Source organism: Stenella coeruleoalba, assembly GCF_951394435.1.
Source record: "Stenella coeruleoalba genome assembly, chromosome: 1".
NCBI classification, from domain to species: Eukaryota; Metazoa; Chordata; class Mammalia; order Artiodactyla; family Delphinidae; genus Stenella; species Stenella coeruleoalba.
Genome location: NC_137169.1, coordinates 50657768 through 50684204, shown reverse-complemented (window position 1 = coordinate 50684204; position 26437 = coordinate 50657768). Strand labels below are relative to the sequence as shown.

The window sequence follows — 26437 nt, the reverse complement described above, 5'->3', positions numbered from 1 at the left end:
TTTAAAATGTTTCATGACTATACAGCATCTGTAGGTTGCCATTCATACTGATAGGTTATTCAATATATCAATTGAGTACAGACACTCAGTTTTCAATGAATCCTTCTGATAATGTCTCCTTTCAATTACTTGACATTAAGAATAGCCATGTGATTCAATTTGTACCCAGGATTTTATTTTAATCAGGTATGGCAAGGTGACACATATAGAAACAACTGCCTTTGAAAGAATGTATTATTTACATTTCCCAGTGAAAAGGGGGCATGCCACACCATGCAGGGCCACATGTGGAAGCACCAAAGTCAATCAGGGGGCAGAGGAGTGAGGGGAGAGCACAGGCCACAGCCTTTACTGGGGTTTCCATGGGAAAGGTAATGCAGGGCAGGGCAAATAGATCAGAACTGGCTGGTCTGAACAATTCCAGTGGGCTTTGGGCCCACTGGAGGCCCAAAGAGGGGCTGTCCCCTGTCTGATATCTGGACCTGGGTAGATTTAGGGTGGGGGAAATATTGGCTTGGTGTGTGAGAGTTAGATAAAGGAGGTGGGTGGAGATATGGACTTAGGATTGGTTGGTTCACATATTAAAGATGTATTATCAGGCAAGCTGCTTACTATCTCTAGGAATTACTTAGCCCTTGAAGGGGCAGTCTCCTCCAGCCAGCAAGGCCCCCAAGATGTCAAACCATCATAAAATACAGAAAATAAAAAACATTATTAATACATCATACACCATGGCATGAGGGAATGGGATTTTATCATTGACGCTTGTTCCATCATTTATTCTGTTGTAACCTTTAATAACATTGCTCTTGGGGTGTAATATTCTGGGTGTTTTAATCTCTTCTATTCCATTCTTGACAAAGCTCACAATTGCCTTTGCTGCCCTTCTTGAATCTGCTAATTGAAACAGCCCAAGGATAGCCCTATCTCTAATAATAGCCCTCCATTTGCCTATAAACATCTCATGGTCTACCTATTTTTTTCTTTGTCACAGACACCTTCTTTATTGCATAAATGAAAAAGTGTCTAATTGTCCATTTATTTATCAAACTTGTGTTAACTGCATAATGATGAAGTTAATGTTGAGGTAACCTTTCTCTTCTGTGGGGATTCAATGACTCCATGACCACATGGGCTGAAGTCATTTGGAACTGTGAATGTGTTTTAAGTATTTGTTGACGCGGACTTCCCTGGTGGTGCAGTGGTTAAGAATCCACCTGCCAGTGCAGGGGACATGGGTTCGAGCCCTGGTCCGGGAAGATTCCACATGCTGCAGAGCAACTAAGCCTGTGCGCCACAACTACTGAACCTGCACTCTAGAGCCCATGAGCCACAACTACTGAGCCCAAGTGCCACAACTACTGAAACCCATGCGCCTAGAGCCTGTAATCCACAACAAGAGGAGCCACCGCAATGAGAAGCCCAAGCACTGCAACAAAGAGTAGCCCCCGCTTGACACAACTAGAGAAAAGCCCACGAGCAGCATCAAAGACCCAGCGCAGCCATAAATAAATAAATTTATTAAAAAAAAAAAAAGAATTTGTTGACTCACTCATATTCTCCCTTTTTTTCTCTTTCTCTTCACCCACCCCTTCTGATCCTTACTACCATTTGTCTTTGTTTCTTTAAGATTCCCAACCAGGAAAATGTCTACTGCAGCTCTGTACCAGCTGGAGACCAGTCTCTGTCCTATATCCATGGCCTCCCCAGGAGAAACCTTAGAGACTGGTCCTTAGAACAGATGGCAAGGGGCAGCTCTGACCAACCCAATGTGTATCCTAAGAGTTGTTGGGCTGTTTTCTATCGTGGTTGAAGGGGTATTATTTGTTGACTGTATATTTTGATGTGAAACAGATAATAAGAAGGTCTGAGCATGGACTGGTGGACACCACACTCCATATGTCCCATCAGCTTTCAAGGAAGCTTCCCTGAGGAGTTCACAGGCAAACCTCAAATGATTCCCCTGAACATTGCATCTTACTTCCCCCTTCCTCCTCCCAGATCCAATGGGTCTCTAAGATTTGTTATTCTAAATTCTCATATAATCAAAAAATTATTTTGTAAAAGACAGATGATACACCTTATGGAGCCTTCTAACAGAGCGTGTACTCTGAAATGATTTCCTTCTTTTCTTTTCCTAAAGACAAAGGTCCTGAGACATTGTAAACTAATGAATATACCCAGACTGAATACTTACTTTCAAGTGTAAGTGTTCTTTCCTGTTCCTTTTAGGACAAGGCTTAAAAGTGGATGCTTTGATACCAGCCCAACTAGGCTTCTTCTTCCCTGCATTAGCATTTAGTCATTTTATTTTAGAGCCCTGTTAATTTGTTATTACTGTTGTTGTTTCAGGATATTGGCCAGAGGCCAAGTGGAACAACAAAAGAAGACACTTTTCTTCTTGCTGGTCAGAAGAGAACTCAAGTCATGCCTTTTGAGTTCTGGCTTATTAGACAAGCTTCAGAAAGAGCTGAAGATCCTGTCTCTTCAGGATTTCTTCTCCAATCTCAGCTGAGCCACCTCTTCTTGAGGTTTGAGGTCCCTCTGCAGTTACCAACAGTCAAGATCCTTTGCCAGCGATTTTCTGGGAGGGGATCTCCTGAAATGGTATGACCATCTTTTTATTTTAAGTGTGGGTTCCTTTTGTTTACTTGACTTGTACTCACCAGAGTAATAGAATTAAAAGGTAAGGTTCTTTCTTGAAAATAACCTTTACTATTGACCCATAAGATACAAAGCATATTTATATTCATATGTGGAAATCTCTAGTCAGATAAGACCCAAATAGAAAACAGATTTAGGTCTCAGCCTTATTTAATTTCTCTTTAAAGGGTTTCCTGTCCAAACTTTCATTGTCTGCTCTTAACACCATTGGGATACTTACAGAATCAAGATAATGGGCCCACCTGAGTCTATTTACAAGCTGATCAGTCTATAGGCTCTGAGGTTAGAATGGAGAACTTATCGAAGATGTATCATGACAGTTCCTAGAGAGTTAAGAGGTGGGAGGTATCTTTGAAATATAATTCACCACCATCATTTCACTGAGTAGGAAACTGAAACCCAGAGGGGTTAAGGAACTTGCTCAGGGCACCCAGAGAGTTAATAGTAGACCCAGGACAGAGATAAAGGCTCCCCAAAGATGAGACCAGGGTTCTTTCTCTGAGCACTGTACTTCCCAAGCTCACATTGTGAGTGAATACAAAGCATAGCCCAAGTGTAACCAAATTCTGGGAGCTAAAGGAAAATATCCTAAAATAGGAAGAAATAATACCAATGGATAAATCATTTGTGAGCATGTGTTGATGGAAAATCAGGCCAAAACCAATCTCATAGGGCTAATCTGAGGATTTAGTAGTAAAATAAATGCAAATTACCTGGTCTCATGTTTAGCATTTAGTAGGTACTCAGATAAATGTTAGTTCTATCTCCTGCCCATCCTTTATCTGTGAAAACAGAATCAGTTGTATATTTATGAGATGTATTTAGCAATACAATATCAACCTATTAGTACAAACTCTCTGAATCTTCAGTTCAAGCCAATTCTCCAGCCTGAGATCTAGTTTCTATCAGGACCTTATCTGGCTTCCTGTCCCCACTGCTACGCCCTCTACTGCCGTGGAGCCCAGCAATGGAAATGATGACATTCTTTTAGTCCTTTCCTATGTAAAAAAAAAAAAAAAAAAAAAGTCTTGAGTTTTTCACCTAGGTAAATAAGGCCTTGCCCCTAAGTAATCTGACTATATCTGTTGAATATATCTATGTAAGAGATGTGTGTGTGAGAGAGAAGCTAGACGCTAGGTTATGCTATTGTAACAAATTGCCCCAAAGTTTCAGTGGCTTAAAACAATAAAAGTTTATTTTTCATAATGAGTCCACCCCAGGCTCTTCTCAGAACCATCATCATCTTAGCTCCAAACCCATGCTGATGAAGCAACCACTCTGTAGGACTTTTGGATGTGATGGCAGAGGGGAAAAAAGAGAGACCTGGAGGGTGTCATGTCAGCAGTTTAATCCTCAGCCCAGAAGTAGCACATGTCACTTCTGCTCACAACTCACTGGCCAGAACTGGTCATCACCCTACTCAACCACAAGACAACCAGGAAGTATTATTTTACCGTATGTCCAGAAGGGAAAATAAAAGGAATAGTTGATAAAAAGCACTAGTAATTATTATATTTTAAAACCTGTTTTTAACAGTTTTAATGCTAAAACTTTTCCAAATACATGTTATCTCAGCAGGCATCTTCTTTCCCCTACATGTAAATTCAATGAGGATGTTCTGTTTGATATTTAATTTTCAGGTGAATTATGAAAAGCTACTCTGGTGTTTAAAAGTTGCAGCTTCAGATGATCCACAGCAAAACAAAAGAGTTGAGGACAGCAAGGTGAAAGAAGCTCAGGGTGGTAGGCATCAAAGGTACTTTTCTCCCTTTTTGCGGGCATAGTGTTTGTAGACTTCAAGAGCTGGCAGGGATTGTGGAGGTCGTACACTCAAAAACTTCACCTAATGCAGAATCACTTTGCTCTTCACCAAGAGTTGGCTTCTGCTTATAGTTTTTTTTTTTTCTCTCTTGTACGCAGGCCAGCATAGAAAGTTATTTGCAACAATTACCAGCTTCTTAACGTCAAGCATGTGTCTTTTTTATGAAGTTGCCATGTGAAAATGAAAAACCTCATTATGAAATAAGAAATGAGTGTATACTGGGGCAGAGCTCCAGTTCATACAGTATGATTCCAGAAATATGTTCAGTCAGTGAACTCCTGGGTTACAGGCACTAGCAGAGAAAGGTTTGAGGTACAGAAATCAAAAATTCCTTCACATAATCTCAAAGGAAAGAAATGACTCAACGTAAAAATTAGGATGTGAGGAATAGCGTTAGAAATGAGGCACAGTAAAGCATGATAGTCTCTGTGTTCTCCACGAAAAATGACAAGGTGCAGTGGTTAGGAGCATAACTTCCATTGACAGAAGCCTGGGCTCAATTCCTGTTTCTGCCCATTAGTGGCTCTGCAACATTTGGCTGGTCACTTACCCTCTCTGTGCTTCCATTCCCCAACTGTAAAATGGGAACAATGATAGATTTCCCTTCACTTCATAGATTTGTAAGAGGAACTGCGTTAGTCAATGCAAAGTTCTTAAAAATAGTACCTGATAGATAGCAAGTGCTATATAAGTGTTTTTTACTATTTTAAACTATCCTACCAGAAGACACTCTTTCCCGTTACAAATAATGTGACATAGTGGTTAAGAGCCATGGCATTGAAGTGTATCACTTCACTCTAGGAAAAAGGCACCGTGTCCTATAAAAATATCCCTGGGCCAAGTAATAGACTTGATTCCTTTCTATGATGTGCCCTTTTTGACTGCACTACTTCAGTCAACACACATTCACTGAATGCCAGGCACACTTTGCTGAGCACAGTGAATTCAGAGATTGGCAAAGCCCAAAGCCCCTCCCTCAGGGGCTCACAGTCCAAAGAAAGTGATGCTGCCATGTGGGTACACCAGTCAACTATCACTTGGCGCAATTGCCCTGCTGAGAGCTGTAAAGCCCTGGCAATATTTAATAATCAGCAACCACACTTCACATGGAACAGATAGTGAGATTTGCGCCCTGAAGGGTAGTAGACGATGCACCAGAACATATTGCCACTTATTGGCAGATATGGGTCTTACGAATCCTAGACAGGAAACTTTTCTTGAGCCCTAGACTAGGTTATATCTCTTTGCTATATGACCGCATAGCCCTTTCTCTTTATAACAGTCATTGTGCTTGTAATTACTTCTTTAACATTTGAGGTTAGGAATGGTATCTTTCCTGGCCAACTCAGTGTCCAGCATACTTCTAGCATAGTTCCTGGCACATGGGAGATGCTCAATAAATATCTGTGGAATGCCATTGGCACTCCAGTTATCCAGAGAGCTTGCATCACTTCACTCGCAGGGACATTCGGATATCTACTGTATAGAAAAGGTACATAAAGACATCATTTTGAATTCATCAGAGAAGGTGCTGCTCTATATAAACCAGACAGTGTGTTTATGGAAGTGCAGGACTGATGACCTGTAATTAATCCAGGCTCTTTGTTAATTAATGTACAGCTTAGAAAAAGGTCCTCCCCGGTTCCATCAGGTAGAGCCTTATATGGGGCACCCTGTGATGTTTAAAAAGCCTCCAGCATCACCAGTGGCAGCAGGAGCGGCAACGGCTCTCATCACCTAAGTTGGACCAGATGAAGTAAACTCCTGCAGCAGGTTTTTCTACGAAATCCACCAGCTGCAGTAAATGGGTTCCATATAACACCTGCCCATTCAGTACTCCGTGTGCTGAGCCGAAGGCCAAAACCTTACGAATTGCTACCCACAGGAACTGGTGTTGCAAGAAAAGGAAAGAGGAAGGAAAACTTCTGATTCAAATCTGGGACAGATACATCAGATTGGTAAGGCCAATCTCTACAAGATCCACATGATATAGGAGCAAAACAGACTCAGCCCACGTCTTATGGAGCAGTCTACTAGGGAGGAGGTCAGACAGGAAACAACAGCTAAAAGAATAAGGAAGCAATTGCGACTTGAGGGAGACTTATTAAGGAAAAGAACAAAGAATTATGAAAGAGTCTCTCAAGCAGGGGGTTCTGGAGCAACAGGAGGGCCGCCGGTGAGCCTCAATTCCCAGTTCCTCATTCAGGGACATCATATTGGCAGCTTGAAATCAGCCATGGTGGGAGTATTGGCACCATGAAAATTAGTAATGCTACAGGTTAGGGCTTTATCTTGGAGAGCTAGTCATTAAAGATTTACCGGCACACCACTGAAAGGAAACTGATTTACATGAGTGGAGGTTGGGGGACATCATGGAATGTCCCTCTAGGGAAGTGGCACTTAAGTTGAGGGAGTGGAAATAAGGAAAAGCTTCACTGTGGAGAAGATAGTGCAGCTTGGATCTGGGAGGACACATACATTTGAATGTTAAATGAGTAAACATCTCAAACTAATTTCACAAAATAAATGACTATAACATTTCATCACCCTGTTGTTTTTTGCCAATTATTTAAAGTAACAATAGTCAGTTAGATACACTATTTTAATAACTACTTACATTTGCATGCCAGGCGGTAAGTAAATAATTGTACCCAAACATTTTCTGGGTTTTCCAGATACAAAGAGCAGAGTCGAGGATAATGCAGGAAGTTCACCTGGTTCAAGATTTCCTTCTATATAGATTCCCTGGTTACAGGGATCTGGTAGGATCTGCTTTGCTTTGCTTTGCTTGTGGCAATGGACAGTTTGGAAATTAGATTTGCTATCAATAATTATCTGGGCTTAAGAAAAGTAAGATAAAGCAGGAAAAGTAAACTACTATGGTCACTTCTAAGATTTTCTAACCTGGAAAAAAAGAGTTAGTGGATTACAAGTTTTGGTCTATGTTGTAGTTCAATTGGTTGGTACCTCTGGGAGAACAGACTGTGGGACTCACTAGAGTGGAACAGACTTTAGTTAATCTATGCAATCTCCACATGTAGTCCCATGACGAGGTTACCCAGATTTAGCAAGGCCTTACTAGGTGGGTCCTCTCATTCCACAGTATGTATTGGGGTGAGAGGTTGTTTTTTTTGTTGTTGTTGTTAACATCTTTATTGGGGTATAGTTGCTTTACAATGGTGTGTTAGTTGCTGCTGTAGAGCAAAGTGAATCGGCCATACAGCTTTTTTTTTTTTTTTTTTTTTTTTTTTTTTTTTTTTTTTGCGGTACGCGGGCCTCTCACTGCTGTGGCCTCTCCCCTTGCGGAGCACAGGCTCCGGACGCGCAGGCTCAGCGGCCATGGCTCACGGGCCCAGCCGCTCCGCAGCATGTGGGATCCTCCCGGACCGGGGCACGAACCCGTGTCTCCTGCATCGGCAGGCGGACTCTCAACCACTGCGCCACCAGGGAAGCCCCGGCCATACAGCTTTGAGTGGATCATCTTTTCACAGCCTTTCTCCTGCCTCTCCAAGCAGTACTGCCCCTCAAGACTCCAACTTCCAGTCAGAAATGAACCACCACCTGTTGGAGATCCTGAAGATGGCACTAAGGGCAACCAAGGGCAAACTCAACATGGAGAATCTCAACCTGAGTTTTCGAAAAGAAGATCGCTCGTTCTCTGGCTACCTGCCCCCACCCAAGGTAACCAAAATTAGATTTCAGATTCAGTCATCTCTAGAAGGCTACCTCGGGGCACTAGGTTTATAGTAAGAAGGCACAGTTATATTATTCACTAAGAATAATACATACTGAGATACATAACTGGCTAGCTTTGAAAGTAGGAGTGCATATATACTATGTAGGTTCTAGGAGCATTTATATAATGTAAGTTCAATATTTATTGTGTAAGTCTAATAATCATTTCCCAAATTTCAATCAACCAGGAGGAAAGTGATGTGCTAAAGAATACAGAATGTTTACAGTAAAAGATTTCCTCTTCCTGTTTTTACATCTAATCCCTTATATGATAAATTGGCCATCCCTTTGGAAATCAAGCAATATCTTGTTTAATAGAAATTTAACAGTGATTAGAAGACACTAAAATAAAAATTCAAATTAAAAAGATAGAAGGCACAGTTATGATCTGTGTTCTGCCTGTGGATTACATTTCACAATTGTTTGTTTTCTGTGCCCAAGCGGAGAAAAACAAGAGAGAAAAGGAATTGTGAAATGTGCAGAACTGGTCCAGGAATTACTTACACTGGGCTATGTTTTACGCTAACAATAGACAATATGACAATACCAAATAATCTTTCACAATGGAAAACAAATGTTTTTCTAAGGCCAAGTGTTCATTTCTCACACCCTCTACCAGCTTCCAGTGAGGTCAGCAGGTGGTACTCTGTTCCTTAGGGACACCAAATTGTAGGGACTGATGTGATTTATTGCTAACAGAGATTAGCCTGCTGTTTGGGAGCATTAATTAACAGTGCAGATATGTTTCATGAAAGAGGATCCAGAACCATATTTATTCATGTGTTGTCTTTAGCCAGACAAACTCCAGTCATGAGGTTACCTTGGATAATGACCACTGTTACTGCAATTCCATTTTCAGCAACTTTCACCACCAAGCTTTACTGAGTTCTTCCTACAGTGCCAAACACTGCACTAAATGCTCTACTTACATTAACTCATTTAACACTTACAAATAAGTACAAGATCTAGGTAGATGTTATAATACCCATTTAATAAATGAAAAACAACAATAACAATGGAGTCTCAGAGAAGCCAACTGAATCTCTCAAGGACCACAGCCAACAAGAGGCAGAGCCAGGATTCAAAATACAGAAGAATACTGGAAATTGAGACACAATTAGAACTCCAATAGGCAGAATATATCTGGAAGGATATATTTGGAAGGAGTCCAGGATACAGGAGTTAGAATTCCAGAGGAGTAGAAGGAATAAGAATTTACAGACCCCCAAAACAAAAAAATCCTATAGGAAAGATTGGAAAATGCCTTTCATCCAGGTAAACAGGGGTTAAGAATTGAGAGAGTCAGAGAATTCAGAAGAACAAGTGATGTTTACTAAGGAAGCAAGGACACAACATGCTGAAAGTGGATTCTTATTCTAGGACAGAAGTAGCTTTCTCTGTGCTTTCATTTATACAGTCAACTAACCATGCAAAGGCAAAGTACATGATAGTGTGTACATGTGTGTGTGCATGTATATTGTATACATGAATATTAAACATGCAAGCCTGTTTCACTAGAAGAAGTAGACAACACTACAGGAGATTCCGTACATCATAAATGGCCTTCATTATGTTATTGAGAAGATCAGTGGAAATTGACTAAGAAGGAGCCATTTCTTGTTAGATTGGAAAATACATAACAGCATCAGTGAAGTTTGAATGTTCTCAGATGCCCTGGTGGAATGGTACATAAATGACTTGAAAATCAAAATAAATTTACTGAAACTCTTTGAGCCTCAGATTTTCCATCTGGAAAAACTGGGTTCCAAATATCTTACCTCCTGTGTCTATTGTGAGGATTAAGCAAGATAAGTATGTAAAGGTACTTAGTATACTGTCTGATATATGAGGCACTCAGTAAATAGGTTTCCCTTCCTTATATTTAAAAAAAAAATCTGTGTTTGGTGAAATTATCACTGCAAAATAGCCTAAGGAAGGAGGACCTTTCCCAGGGTCAAGTGATAGCCACATTGAACGCTGGCTATCAGAACGGGCCCTGAATGTTCTCCACACTGAGCTGGCCCTGAAAGTTTAAATTTGTGGTTCATATCCAAGGAAATAGGGCACATTTTCCTTGAAGCTGATCTGCCTCTCATGAGCCATCTGGCATCTCTTATGACATCTGGAACTCATTCAAAGTATATTACAGTTCTGGGAGGCATGGCAAATAGAATTCTGTTTCCCCAGAACGTGAGACAAATTGAGGCCCAACAGACACTGGACACAGCAAGCAGCAGGGATTGCACCCCAACATACTTGTTCCTGGACACAGGACTTCAGAGGAGACTGGGAAAGGCCATCTGAGTTGGAAGGGTTTCACAGACCTCCTTAAGTTTCTCACGAAATCTATGCACCCCGTGCCGAGGGGAAAAAGAGCACATCCTCACAGCCAATATTTCAGATGGTTCAGAGATCATCTGCCTCTTCTCAGATAAATAAATGCAGTTTTGAAGGGTGATCTATGGGTCTTGTCACTCGAATCAATGGCATTGTCGCCATTCTCAAAGAAGAGTATAAAAATGTATCTAATATCTGTCATCCTCATTCTGTGGACTCACTCATTCTGTTCCTCTATCACATTTTTGACGCAATGATAGCTCAGGAAGAATTCCTGAGGCAACATGGATCCACATACATTTATTTATTAACTTCCCTGACCATTATTTAAATCAGGTGTAGAATGAATAGTGTGTAGAACCTAAGAAGTTTCCAAGCATGCAGGTTCAGTTTAACACTTTTATACATAATCCATATTCTTTCATCCTCTTTCTGCTCTACATCACAAAGACCTCCCAAACTACTTGCAGACCTTCCTGCCAGGAGGAGCTGCTACAACACAGGTTGCTCTACCTCTAATTACTCTTGCTTCATTTTCATGCAACTCCCTCATTATCATCAAGAGGGAGTCCCTTTACTTAGAGAACTGGGGCTTGTGAATGTGAGGTTCACTCCCATGGCAAGACTACAGCAATGACACTAGTTTACCAAGTGACCAGAACTGTAAGACATTCTTCTGCAGCTTGCCAGGTTCCTTTTTTGTACTTAGTTGTTTCTATATCAGTACACTCTGCCCTTAAACGATAAATGGTTTCTACTAGCTTCAAATCATTCCCTTCTTCCAAAGCAATAGCCAGATTTCCGAACAATATGGCATGTTTATTCTTACATTCAACATATTAATCACTCAATGTGTTCTGTGTGATAAGACACTAAGGACAACAAACTATTATGATTTCAGTTCCAGAGTTCTCCAGGAGCTCAGGGAAAAGGTAATGTTTTAAACATGATACAATTCTATATGTAAAATGCAGTGATGGCAGTAAATTTGAACACAGAGAAGGAACACCAACCTAGCCTCACCCAAAAACTCCAGAGGAGATGATGCAAATACTGAATCTTAGAGGACGTGTGAATTTGGCAAAGAACTGGGGGAGAGCAGAGGAAGGGACAGGAAAGGTATTCTAGGTAAAAGGTGCAATGTGAAATGTCACTGAAGTAAGAGAGAACATGGCTAATTCAGGGAACTGTAAGCCATTTCGTATAGGCAGAACACAGTAAATATATGGTGGCTGGGGACGGTGGGAGATGCTGCTCAAGTTGATGTTAGAATGGAAAGGAGGAACTTGTTTTTGAAGGGTCTTTCTAAGAAGTGTGAACTTTATCCTAAAGCCCCAGTGGAATCATTGAAGGATATTAAACAAATGAGTGATATGATCAAATTTGATATTTGAAAAGAGCACTATAATAGAATGTGGAGAATTAGAGGCAGAGAGAACCTTTAAAAGACTGTTCCAGTAATTCAAGCAAGAAATTATGAGGGTTTAGACCAGGGTAGTAGCAGGAGGGATGGCGATATTAAGGAGATAGAAAAGTAGGTCTTGGTGACTTAATTAGACGTAGGTCCTGAATTCAGAGGAATCAAAAATGACTCCCAAGGTTCTGGCTTTGGCAACTTGGTAGGTGGTGGTACCGTTCTCTGAGATAGGAAATAGAAAATCAGTAGTTGGGGAGGTAAAGGAAAGGATGATGAGTTCAGTTTTGAACATGTTGATGTAGGTTGAGAGCTTAAAGCTAAATGATTTAAGGGTCTTCAGTATGGAGTTGAACCCTTGGGAGTAATTAGGATTCCTCAAGGACATAATGGAAAGTGAGAAGGGAAGGTTGAGGAGGACGCTCATTGTTAAGGAGTAGGTAGAGGAAGACAAGCCAAGAAAGGAGACTAAAAATAATCAAAAGAAATATGGCAGTGGTCAAGAAAGTCTAGAGAATAGATTTATGGAAGTATGGCATGATCAGCCATGTCACATGCTACGAAGAGATCATCTGTAATCAGGACTGAAAAGTATTCATTAAATTTGAAACTGTGGAGGTTACTAATGACTTGGTAAACACAATTTAAGTAGAGTGATGGGGTAAAATTCAAATGGAACCATAAATGGGAAGGGAGGAAGTTGAGAGAGCATCTGTGCCTCACTGTCTCAAGGAGCATTTTGAGGAAATGAATATTTATTTTACATGTCATTTCCTAAATAACATAAATATTTTATTTACATTTGATTTTTAAAATGTCGTTATTGAACGAAGAAACTATACATAGCCAAACATTTTCTTATTGAACAAGGGACATCCTAATGAATATGGATTTTTTAAATAATCCTAGATAACACTAAATTGCCAGGATTTTCTGGTAGATGTTTCTATTGCTCTTCCACAACTGTCACTGTCAGTTCCTAGCAGCTATCAATCAATCTGCTTCTAGGAACCCTGATGTACTATTTCTAATCTGCTGTTCATTTAGCCTGGAGCAAAACTCAATGTTGCCAGAAGTAAATAAACTGTTTTTAGAATAACGTCTTAATATTGATGCTTAAAAATACACTAATATGCTCTAATTATGAGGATAAGTCTATTTTTATTTATTGAGTAAAATGGCATAATGTGACTAATTTCTACCTCTCTCAATTAATTTTTTTCCAACCTATGCCCATACACATTCCACTCTTCAGGATCTTCAACTCATTCATTCATTCCTAATTCATCCATGTATTCATTTATTCAATAACTAGTTTTCAACACTGTGCTAGGAATGGTGATAGGAAAACGAAGGAGACGCAATTACAGCCCTCAGCAAACCACTGTCTTTTAGAGAAGCTCTCATGAACAGATATTTACTGTCCAGTGAAAAGGGGTATAAAACTACAGTAGGGTGAATTATGCCAAAATACATGCAGTTTATAAAAAGCACCATGCTCTTTCTCACCCATCATTTATACATGCTTTTCTTCTGCCTGGAATTATACTCAACCCCTTTTTCTTCTGGCAAACTATTATTCATTTTTTTCATGTTTTAAATAGATCTTTTTCCTTCCATGACATACTCTTCTACAGCTAGTAAGTAAATGTGCAAGTTTCTAACCCAGATTGGCTGATTCCTTGCATAAAGACAAATGAAAATTAGCTTTTTGTCACTGTATTAAAATCTAGGTTATATTATTCAAGTACGGTCAGACCAACAGATCAGGAGATGATTGCCATTGAAAAGACAGTTTGTTACTCAGTACCCAAGAGGAGGGGAATGGAACACTGCACAGGCCACATGGGGAAGCACCAGGAGGTTAGGAGGCAGAGAGGATGAGGGAAAACGTGGGCAAGAGCCTTTATTGTGGGATGGGTGAGACGAGTAAGAAGGCTTAGGATTGGCTAGTTTGAATAATTTCAGTGGGCTCAGGGACATAAGGGCCATTCCTAGTTGCCTAGCACTTGGCCCTTGAGTAATTAGGACATGGAAATAGTGGCCCAAAGAAGTAGTTGGTTTGCAGATGAAAGACACACTTGCAAGCCAGTCCTTCACTATCTCTAGGAATTGGCTAGCCCTGGGAGAGAGGCAGTCTCTCCAGGATCAGCAAGGCCCCATGATGTCAAGGCATCAGAATAAAAAGACATGCTTAATACAGTCAGTGTATGGAAATTCCTCGAAAAATAATAATAGTAGCTACAATTTTTCCAAACACTGAATTAGACGTTTCTTTTCTTTTCTTTGCCCCTGTCTTCCTTCCTTTACTCCTCCCTTCCTTCTTTTTTCTCTCTCTTCCTCTCTCTTTCTTGTTCTCTTGCTCCCCTTTCTCTCCTTTCCTTCCCTCTCTTCTCTTCTCTCTTTCTTCTATGTCCCTTCTTCTTCCTTTTCCCTCTCTTCCTTTTCTTCATTTCAACAAATATTAATCAAATGTCTACTAAAATCCAAGCATTATTCTAACTGCTTATTTTCTCTTGAGGAGTAGAAAATACTGGTCTTACTTAGTAGATGAAGTAATTGGGAATAAAAAGGTTCAGTAACTTCCTGAGATCACACAAATCACAGGCAGCATATCCGGTATTCAAAATTAGTCATGTTTTATTCTTAAGTCTCTATGTTTAAATATTATGCTAAACACAGAACACATACTATCACAACTCTAAAAGTTTGACGTGTTTGAATCTAAGTATCACTCACCCACCAACTTCAGAGATGAACTTGTTTGTCAGCTGGACTCAGAAAATATTAAGTACTTGGGAAACTGCAATGACCCTGCATTCATCCATCCCACAAACATTAATTGAGCACCTGGTTTCTAGACTAAGTTTCATCATTTATTAACTATGTGACATTGAGAAGGTCACTTAATCTCTCTAAGCCTTTATTTCCTTATATATAAAATACAGATAGTGATAGTAACCTTACTAATACAACAAGCTTCTTTGGTAAATCAAAGTAGTTGTAAAAAATTACTTTGTAATTTACTTATATAATAAGTGTGTATAATTTCTAGGTCTGGACCACCCATTCCATGGCTGACAAAAATGTAAGATCAGCATTTCAAAGTTCAGTGGCTTCTGAGTAATGAACTATATCTTTGTGTCAAGCAACTAAAAATTTGCTGGTGATGCACATTCAGTTGGACATACTTGGCCTAAATGGTATCTTAATGGTATAATGCACTCCTGGTTATTAATTTTTTGTCCAAATTATATAAGTTCTAATTATAGGAGGGAAATTCAAATCTTAATTTCATTATATTGAAATTTTAAATCTTTTCTTATTTGCAGGTCAGGGCTATATGTGGGAAACATGGATTGTATTTGACTTTGAGCCTCCTGGAAACATTGCTTAACCATCAAGATTTGGGTTACCAGGATGAAATAAAGTAAGTTGATTTTTTATTCACACGGTCCTTTATTAGAATACCAAACACATAGATCTGTATTTAGGCTAGAAGTTTTATGTATGAAGCAATCAATTTTATCACCTAAAGACAGAGTTAAGGAATGTTTGCTTATATTAAGAACAGAGGATCTTCTTGGTCATAGAAAAACAAAAGCAGTAAACTTCCGCTTCCAGTTTACTGGTAAATGGTAAATCAGATGTACCATTTCACCCTAAAAAAATAAAAAATAGAACAAAATATATGAAGCAATATTTTTCAGACTTCGGACATCAGGCAGCATAGAACAGTGATTCCTGAGAGAAGGAAATGAAGTAAGCTCAGTTTACTGAACAAGAAGAGGGATTCCAAACTGAGGCCAGCATTCTCCTTGAGCTAAAGGGACAGAGTATGAAGTTCAGGAAGCCCAAGAAGGCTAGAATGTCCAGTACAAAGTAGCAGCAAGGGGAGATCCCCTAGGGGTACTTTCTGGAGATTTCCAAAGAGTTGCCCTCATGTCTTCATATGAAGACTTGGCTAATGCATGCATTTGAGGAAACTACACAAGGCCAGAGAAAGAAACACCAAAAGAAAAAGATGGGGAAATTTTTAGATCTCACACAGATTTGGGAATAGTTCATATTTCCACCAAACAGAGAGAAACACATGTGGCATTGATTAGAGTCCCCAGAAGGGTATTGTGCTCTAGTGGAGCCTAATACATGAGAAATTGGAGTCTCAGAAGGAGAGAAGACAAATAGGGGGAAAGAAAAGAATGTTGAAAAAACAATGGCTGTAAGTTTTCTGAATTTGAAGAAAACTATAAAGACATGGACCTAAGAAGTTTAATGAAATTCAAGTATTAGAAATTTGAAGTAAGCCATACCAAGGCTCATCATAATCAGATTGCTTAAACTAGCAGTAAATAAAAAACCTTAAATGCACAAGAGAAAATGACAAATTACACATAGAGCAGCAAAGATAAGAATTACAACAGATTTATCATTAGAAAAGATGTAAGCAATAAGACAGTGGAAAAACAACCTTAAAGTATTGAAGGACAAAACTATCAATCTGGAATTCTAAATCCAGCCAAACTATCTTTCAAAAACTAATGGCAGGGGGAAGACGGCGGAAGAGTAAGACACGGAGATCACCTTCCTCCCCACAGATACACCAGAAATACATCTACATGTGGAACAACTCCTACAGAACACCTACTGAACGCTGGCAGAAGACCTCAGACCTCCCAAAAGGGAAGAAACTCCCCACGTACCTAGGTAGGGCAAAAGAAAAAAGAATAAACAGAGACAAAAGGATAGGGATGGGACCTGCACCAGTGGGAGGGAGCTGTGAAGGAGGAAAGTTTTCCACACACTAGGAAGCCCCTTCGCGGGCGGAGACTGCGGGTGGTGGAGGGGGAAAGCTTCAGATCCATGGAGGAGAGCACAGCAACAGGGGTACAAGAGGGCAAAGCAGAGAGATTCCCGCACAGAGGATCAGGGCCGACCAGCACTCACCAGTCCGAGAGGCTTGTCTGCTCACCCGCCGGGGCGGGCGGGGCTGGGAGCTGAGGCTTGGGCTTCGGTCGGGGCACAGTGAGAAGACTGGGGTTGGCGGCATGACCACAGACTGCAGGGGGTTAGTGCACCACGGCTAGCCAGGAGGGAGTCCGGGGAAAAGTCTGGACCTGCTGAAGAGGCAAGAGACTTTTTCTTCCCTCTTTGTTTCCTGGTGCACGAGGAGAGGGGATTAAGAGCGCAGCTTAAAGGAGCTCCAGAGACGGGCATGAGCCGCGGCTAAGAGCGCGGACCCCAGAGACGGGCATGAGACGCTAAGGCTGCTGCTGCCGCTACCAAGAAGCCTGTGTGCCAGCACAGGTCACTATCCACACCCCCCTCCCAGGGAGGCTGTGCAGCCCGCCACTGCCAGGGTCCCGGGATCCAGGGACAATTTCACCGGGAAAACGCATGGCGGGCCTCAGGCTGGTGCAACGTCATGCCGGCCTCTGCCGCTGCAGGCTCGCCCCGCACTCCGTGCCCCTCCCTCCTCCTGGCCTGAGTGAGCCAGAGCCCCCGAAGCAGCTGCTTCTTTAACCCCGTCCTGTCTGAGGAAGAACAGACGCCCGCCGGCGACCTACATGCTGAGGCGGACCAAATCCAAAGCTGAGCCCCGGGAACAAAGAAGAGAAAGGGAAATCTCTCCCAGCAGTCTCAGAAGCATTGATTAAAGCTTCACAATCAACTTCATGTACCCTGCATCTGTGGAATACCTGAATAGACAATGAATCATCCCAAATAGAGGAGGTGCAATTTGAGAGCAAGATTTACGATTTTTTTCCCCTTTTCCTCTTTTTGTGAGTGTGTATGTGTATGCTTCTGTGTGAGATTTTGTCTCTATAGCTTTGCTTCCACCATTTGTCCTAGGGTTCTATCCGTCCATTTTTTTTTTAATTTTTTTTCTTACTAATTATTTTTTATTTTAATAACTTTATTTTATTTTATCTTACTTTATTTTATTTTACTTTATATTCTTTCTTTCTCTTTTATCCTTCCTTCCCTCCTTCCTTCCTTCCTTCCTCCCTCCCTCCCTCCTTTCTTTCTTTCTTTCTTTCTTTCTTTCTTTCTTTCTTTCTTTCTTTCTACTTCTACTAATTCTTTCTTTCTACTTTTTCACCCCTTTATTCTGAGCCGTGTGGATGAAAGGCTCTTGGTGATACAGCCAGGAGTCAGTGCTGTGCCTCTGAGGTGGGAGAGCCAACTTCAGGACACTGGTCCACAAGAGACCTCCCAGATCCACATAATATCAAATGGCGAAAATCTCCCAGAGATCTGCATCTCAACACTAGCAGCCAGCTTCACTCAACGACCAGCAGATTACAGTGCTGGACACCCTATGCCAAACAACTAGCAAGACAGGAACACAACCCCACCCATTAGTGGAGAGGCTGCCTAAAATCATAATAAGTCCACAGACACACCAAAACACACCAACAGATGTGGACTTGCCCACCAGAAACACAAGATCTAGACTCATCCACCAGAACACAGGCACTAGTACCCTCCACCAGGAAGCCTACACAACACACTGAACCAACCTTACCACTGAGGACAGAAACCAAAAACAAAGGGAACTATGAACCTGCAGCCTACAAAAAGGAGACGCCAAACACAGTAAGATAAGCAAAATGAGAAGACAGAAAAACACACAGCAGATGAAGGAGCAAGATAAAAACCCACCAGACCTAACAAATGAAGAGGAAATAGGCAGTCTACCTGAAAAAGAATTCAGAATAATGATAGTAAAGATGATCCAAAATCTTGGAAATAGAATAGACAAAATACAAGAAACATTTAACAAGGACCTAGAAGAACTAAAGATGGAACAAACAACGATGAACAACACAATAAATGAAATTAAAAATACTCTAGATGGGATCAATAGCAGAATAACTGAGGCAGAAGAACGGATAAGTGACCTGGAGGATAAAATAGTGGAAATAACTACTGCAGAGCAGAATAAAGAAAAAAAAATGAAAAGAACTGAGGACAGTCTCAGAGACCTCTGGGACAACATTAAATGCACCAACATTCAAATTATAGGAGTTCCAGAAGAAGAGAAAAAGAAAGGGACTGAGAAAATATTTGAAGAGATTATAGTTGAAAACTTCCCCAATATGGGAAAGGAAATAGTTAATCAAGTCCAAGAAGCACAGAGAGTCCCATCAGGATAAATCCAAGTAGAAATACGCCAAGACACATATTAATCAAACTGTCAAAAATTAAATACAAAGAAAACATATTAAAAGCAGCAAGGGAAAAGCAATAAATAACACACAAGGGAATCCCCATAAGGTTAACAGCGGATCTTTCAGCAGAAAGTCTGCAAGCCAGAAGGGACTGGCAGGACGTATTTAAAGTGATGAAGGAGTAAAACCTGCAACCAAGATTACTCTACCCAGCAAGGAGCTCATTCAGATTTGATGGAGAAATTAAAACCTTTACAGACAAGCAAAAGGTGAAAAAGTTCAGCACCAGCAAACCAGCTTTACAACAAATGCTAAAGGAACTTCTCTAGGCAAGAAACACAAGAGAAGGAAAAGATCTACAATAATGAACCCAAAACAATTAAGAAAATGGGAATAGGAACATACATATCGATAATTACCTTAAATGTAAATGGACTAAATGCTCCCACCAAAAGACACAGATTGGCTGAATGGATACAAAAACAAGACCCGTATAAATGCTGTCTACAAGAGACCCACTTCAGACCTAGAGACACATACAGACTGGAAGTAAGCAGATGGAAAAAGATATTCCATGCAAATGGAAACCTAAAGAAAGCTGGAGTAGCACTTCTCATATCAGACAAAATAGACTTTAAAAGAAAGACTATTACAAGAGACAAAGAAGGACACTACATAATGATCAAGGGACGATCCAAGAAGAAGATTTAACAATTGTAAATATTTATGCACCCAACATAGGAGCACCTCAATACATAAGGCAAATACTAACAGCCATAAAAGGGGAAATCGACAGTAACACATTCATTGTAGGGGACTTTAACACCCCACTTTCACCAATGGACAGATCATCCAAAATGAAAATAAATAAACACAAGCTTTAAATGATACATTAAACAAGATGGACTTAATTGATATTTATAGGACATTCCATCCAAAAACAACAGAATACACATTTTTCTCAACTGCTCATGGAACATTCTCCAGGATAGATCATATCGTAGGTCACAAGTCAAGCCTTGGTAAATTGAAGAAAATTGAAATTGTATCAAGTATCTTTTCTGACCACAACGCTATGAGACTAGATATCAATTACAGGAAAACATCTGTAAAAAATACAAACACATGGAGGCTAAACAGTACACTGCTTAATAATGAAGTGATCGCTGAAGAAATCAAAGAGAAAATTAAAAAATTCTTAGAAACAAATGACACTGGAGACACGATGACCCAAAACCTATGGGATGCAGCAAAAGCAGTTCTAACAGGGAAGTTTATAGAAAAACAATCCTACCTTAAGAAACAGGAAACATTTCGAATAAACAACCTAACCTTGCACCTAAAGCAATTAGAGAAAGGAGAACAAAAAAACCCCAAAGTTAGCAGAAGGAAAGAAATCATAAAAAGCAGATCAGAAATAAATGAAAAAGAAATGAAGGAAACGATAGCAAAGATCAATAAAACTAAAAGCTGGTTCTTTGAGAAGATAAATAAAATTGATAAACCATTAGCCAGACACATCAAGAAAAAAAGGGAGAAGACTCAAATCAATAGAATTAGAAATGAAACAGGAGAAGTAACAACTGAAACTGCAGAAATACAAAAGATCATGAGAGATTACTACAAGCAACTCTATGCCAATAAAATGGACAACCTGGAAGAAATGGACAAATTCGTAGAAATGCACAACCTGCCAAGACTGAATCAGGAAGAAAGAAAATATGAACACACCAGTCACAAGCACTGAAATTGAAACTGTGATTAAAAATCTTCCAACAAACAAAAGCCCAGCACCAGATGGCTTCACAGGTGAATTTAGAGAAGAGCTAACACCTATCCTTCTCAAACTCTTCCAAAATATAGCAGAGGGAGGAACACTCCCAAACTCATTCTACAAGGCCACCATCACCCTGATACCAAAATCAGACAAGGATGTCCCAAAGAAAGAAAACTACAGGCCAATATTACTGATGAACATAGATGCAAAAATCTTCAACAAAATACTAGCAAACAGAATCCAACAGCACATTAAAAGAATTATACACCATGATCAAGTGGGGTTTATTCCAGGAATGCAAGGATTCCTCAATATACACAAATCAATCAACATGATACACCATATTAAAAAACTGAAGGAGAAAAACCATATGATCATCTCAATAGATGCAGAGAAAGCTTTTGACAAAATTCAACACCATTTATGATAAAAACCCTCGAGAAAGTAGGCATAGAGGGAACTTTCCTCAACATATTAAAGGCCATATGTGACAAACCCACAGCCAACATTGCCCTCAATGGTGAAAAACTGAAAGCATTTCCACTAAGATCAGGAACAAGACAAGGTTGCCCACTCTCACCACTATTATTCAACATAGTTTTGGAAGTTTTAGCCACAGCAATCAGAGAAGAAAAAGAAATAAAAGGAATCCAAATCGGAAAAGAAGAAGTAAAGTTGTCACTGTTTGCAGATGACATACTATACATAGAGAATCCTAAAGATGCTGCCAGCAAACTACTAGAACTAATCAATGAATTTGGTAAAGTAGCAGGATAAAAAATTAATGCACAGAAATCTCTGGCATTCCTATACACTAATGATGAAAAATCTGAAAGTGAAATCAAGAAAGCACTCCCATTTACCATTGCAACAAAAAGAATAAAATATCTAGGAATAAACCTACCTAAGGAGAAAAAAGACCTGTATGCAAAAAACTATAAGACACTGATGAAAGAAATTAAAGATGATACCAACAGATGGAGAGATATACCATGTTCTTGAACATGAAAAATCAATATTTTGAAAATGACTATACTACCCAAAGCAATCTACAGATACAATGCAATCTCTATCAAACTACCACTGGCATTTTTCACAGAACTAGAACAAAAAAATTTCACAATCTCTATGGAAACACAAAAGACCCCGAATAGCCAAAGCAATCTTGAGAACGTAAAATGGAGCTGGAGGAATCAGGCTCCCTGACTTCAGACTATACTACAAAGCTACAGTAATCAAGACAGTATGTACTGGCACAAAAACAGAAAGAGAGATCAATGGAGCAGGATAGAAAGCCCAGAGATAAACCCACGCACATATGGTCACCTTATCTTTGATAAAGGAGGCAAGAATGTACGGTGGAGAAAGGACAACCTCTTCAATATGTGGTGCTGGGGAAACTGGACAGGTACATGTAAAAGTATGAGATTAGATCACTCCCTAACACCATACACAAAAATAAGCTCAAAATGGATTAAAGACCTAAATGTAAGGCCAGAAACTATCAAACTCTTAGAGGAAAACATAGGCAGAACACTCTATGACATAAATCACAGCAAGATCCTTTTTGACCCACCTCCTAGAGAAATGGAAATAAAAACAAAAATAAACAAATGGGACCTAATGAAACTTCAAAGCTTTTGCACAGCAAAGGAAACCATAAACAAGACCAAAAGACAACCCTCAGAATGGGAGAAAATATTTGCAAATGAAGCAACTGACAAAGGATTAATCTCCAAAATTTATAAGCAGCTCATGCAGCTCAATAACAAAAAAACAAAAAACCCAATCCAAAAATGGGCCAAAGACCTAAATAGACGTTTCTCCAAAGAAGATATACAGACTGCCAACAAACACATGAAAGAATGCCCAACATCATTAATCATTAGAGAAATGCAAGTCAAAACTACAATGAGATATCATCTCATACCAGTCAGAATGGCCATCATCAAAACATCTAGAAACAGTAAATGCTGGAGAGGGTGTGGAAAAAAGGAACACTCTTGCACTGCTGGTGGGAATGTGAATTGGTTCAGCCCCTATGGAGAACAGTATGGAGGTTCCTTAAAGAACTACAAGTAGAACTACCATATGACCCAGCAACCCCACTACTGGGCATATACCCTGAAAAACCATAATTCAAAAAGAGTCATGTACCAAAATGTTCACTGCAGCTCTATTTACAATAGCCAGGAGATGGAAACAACCTAAGTGTCCATCATCGGATCAATGGATAAAGAAGATGTGGCACATATATACTATGGAATATTACTCAGCCATAAAAAGAAACGAAATTGAGCTATTTGTAATGAGGTGGATAGATCTAGAGTCTGTCATACAGAGTGAAGTAAGTCAGAAAGAGAAAGACAAATACCGTATGCCAACACATATATATGGAATTCAAGAAAAAAAATGCCATGAAGAGCCTAGCGGTAGGACAGGAATAAAGACACAGACCTACTAGAGAATGGACTTGAAGATATGGGGAGGGGGAAGGGTAAGCTATGACAAAGTGAGAGAGAGGCATGGACATATATACACTACCAAACGTAAGGTAGATAGCTAGTGGGAATCAGCCGCATAGCACAGGGAGATCAGCTCGGTGCTTGGTGACCACCTAGAGGGGCGGGATAGGGAGGATGGGAGGGAGGGAGATGCAAGAGGGAAGAAATATGGGAACATATGTATATGTATAACTGATTCACTTTGTTATAAAGCTGAAACTAACACACCATTGTAAAGCCATTATACTCCATTAAAGATTTTAAAATAAAAGAATATATTGTGGCAATAAACTTCCATGGCTCAAATCTCAGTTCAGCCAGGGTATATTTGATTTAAAAGAAGAAAAAAACTAATTGGAATTAAGACTTTTTTCACACATACGAAGTTCAGAGAATTCATAACTGTCAGAGCAGCACTACAAGAAATATTAAAAGAAGCCCTCAGGTAGAAGGATAATAATCATTTTTAATCTACACAAAGAAATGAAAAGTATAGGAAATAATAAATGCCAATGAATCAAAATACATTTTCCTTATTAAAAAGAAAACCTCTTTAAATAATAATTGACTATTTAAGGCAAAAATAATAACAATGTACTGTGGAGTTTATAACATAATAAAGTGCAACATTTGACAATAGCATACAAGACTGGGAGGGGGAAATAAAATTTTACTGTAAAAAGCTCCTTATACTATTAGCTAAGTAGTATAATTTTGTTTGAAGGAAGAATGTATTGAGTTAAAAATATTAATAGAGAAGATTAAATGGAATAATCACATGTAAATACTAAGAATAGATCAAATAAATACAGAGGGAAAGAAAACTAACAGATAGGACAAATAGAAAATAAACACAAATAAAATTAATAGATTTAAATCCAACCATATCAATAATTACAATAAGTATTAATGATTCAAATGCACCAATTAAAAGGAGGCAATTATCAGGGACTTCCCTGGTGGTGCAGTGGTTAAGACTCTGTGCTCCCAATGCAGGGGGCCTGGGTTTGATCCCTGGTCAGGGAACTAGATCCCATATGTATGCCACAACTAAGAGTGTGCATGCCACAACTAAGGAGCCGGTGAGCTGCAACTAAGAAGCCACCCTGCCGCAACTCAGGAACCCACCTGCTGCAACTAAGACCTGGTGCAAACAAAAAAATAAATTAAATTAAATTAAAAGACAGCAATTTTCAGATTTCATTTAAAAATCAAGACCCAACTAAATGCTATCTGAAATGAACCCCTTTAGAATATAAAGACAGACACACTGAAAGTAAAAGGATGGAAAGTGATATACTTTATTAATTCTAATGAAAAGAAAACTGGGTTGGTTACACTAAAGACAGAAAAAGTAGCTTCTAAATCAAGAGGTATTGCCAGAAATTCAATTCATCAAGAGAACATACAAACCTAAATGATCATGCCCTTAATAATATAGCTTCAATTTACATGAAGTAAAAACATAAAACTGGAAGAAGGAATAGATTCACAATTATAGTTGGAGAACTGAACATCTTTCTGTCAGTAATTGATAAAACAAGTAGACATAAAATCAGTAAGAATATAGAAGACTTGGACCATATTATCAACTAACTTGATGTAACTGGCAATTACTCCACGCAACAGCAGAATATGGATTCCTTTTAAGTGTTCATGAAATATTTAAGAGATAAACCCTATCTACCCTGATCCATAGAACAAGTCTCAGTAAATTTAGAAGGATTAAATCATATAAAATATGTTTTCTGACCCCAAAAAATTAAATTAGAAAACAAAACAAAATAATATCCTGGAATTCTCCAAACATTATGAAACTAAACAATACACTTATAAATAACCACTGATCAAAGAAGAAATCACAAGGGAAATTAAACAATATTTTGAACTGAATTAAAATGAAAGCACAATACATCAGTAATCTTTGTCTTTTTTTTCCTTTTCTTTTTTTTTTCCCAAGCCCACTATATAATATTTTAAGGGGAAGGGCTAGAAAGTGGTATACAGAACAAGAGCCTCAGGTCATTCTTTTTGTTTTTTGGGGTTTTTTTTTTTGAAATTTTGAATTTTATTTATTTATTTATTTTTCGGTATGTAGTCCTCTCACTGTTGTGGCCTCTCCCGTTGCGGAGCACAGGCCTGGATGCGCAGGCTCAGCGGCCATGGCCCACGGGCCCAGCCGCTCCACGGCATGTGGAATCCTCTCAGACCGGGGCACGAACCCGTGTCCCCTGCATCGGCAGGCGGACTCTCAACGAGCGCGCCACCAGGGAAGCCCTATTTATTTTTTTATACAGCAGGTCCTTATTAGTCATCAATTTTATACACATCAGTGTATATATGTCAATCCCAATCGCACAATTCAACACTCCCCCACCCCCACAACCCCGCTGCTTTTTCCCTTGGTGTCCATACATTTGTTCTCTACATCTGTGTCTCAATTTCTCCCCTGCAAACAGGTTCATCTGTACCATTTCTCTAGGTTCCACATATATGCATTAATATATGATATTTTTCTCTTTCTGACATACTTCACTCTGTATGACAGTCTCTACATCCATGCAGATCTCAACAAATGACCCAATTTCATTCATTTTTTTGGCTGAGTAATATTCCATTGTATATATGTACCACTTCTTCTTTATCCATTTGTCTATCGATGGGTACTTAGGTTGCTTCCATGACCTGGCTATTGTAAATAGTGCTGCGATGAACATTGGGGTGCATGTGTCTTTTTGAATTATGGTTTTCTCTGGGTATATGCCCAGTAGTGGGATTGCTGGATCATATGGTAATTCTATTTTTATTTTTTTTAGTAACCTCCATACTGTTCTCCATAGTGGCAGTATCAAGTTACATTCCCACCAACAATGCAAGAGGGTTCCCTTTTCTCCACACCCTCTCCAGCATTTGTCGTTTGTAGATTTTCTAATGATGCCCATTCTAACTGGTGTGAGGTGATACCTCATTGTACTTTTGATTTGCATTTCTCTAATAATTAGTGATGTT

The 26437-nt window shown here is 39.5% G+C and overlaps 1 protein-coding gene across 1 annotated transcript in view; it reads left to right on the top strand.

The window, feature by feature from the left end:
- The window catches only part of LOC307174905 (uncharacterized protein C1orf87), a gene marked incomplete at both ends in the record, with an annotated part of 116139 nt that overhangs the window by 35156 nt on the left and 54546 nt on the right, over window positions 1–26437 (top strand). The window contains 7 exon segments of the mRNA XM_079899422.1: window positions 1631–1771; window positions 2353–2402; window positions 2404–2471; window positions 2474–2607; window positions 4305–4420; window positions 7978–8167; window positions 15305–15402. Of these exon segments, the coding sequence (XP_079755548.1) occupies window positions 1631–1771; window positions 2353–2402; window positions 2404–2471; window positions 2474–2607; window positions 4305–4420; window positions 7978–8167; window positions 15305–15402 (797 nt within the window).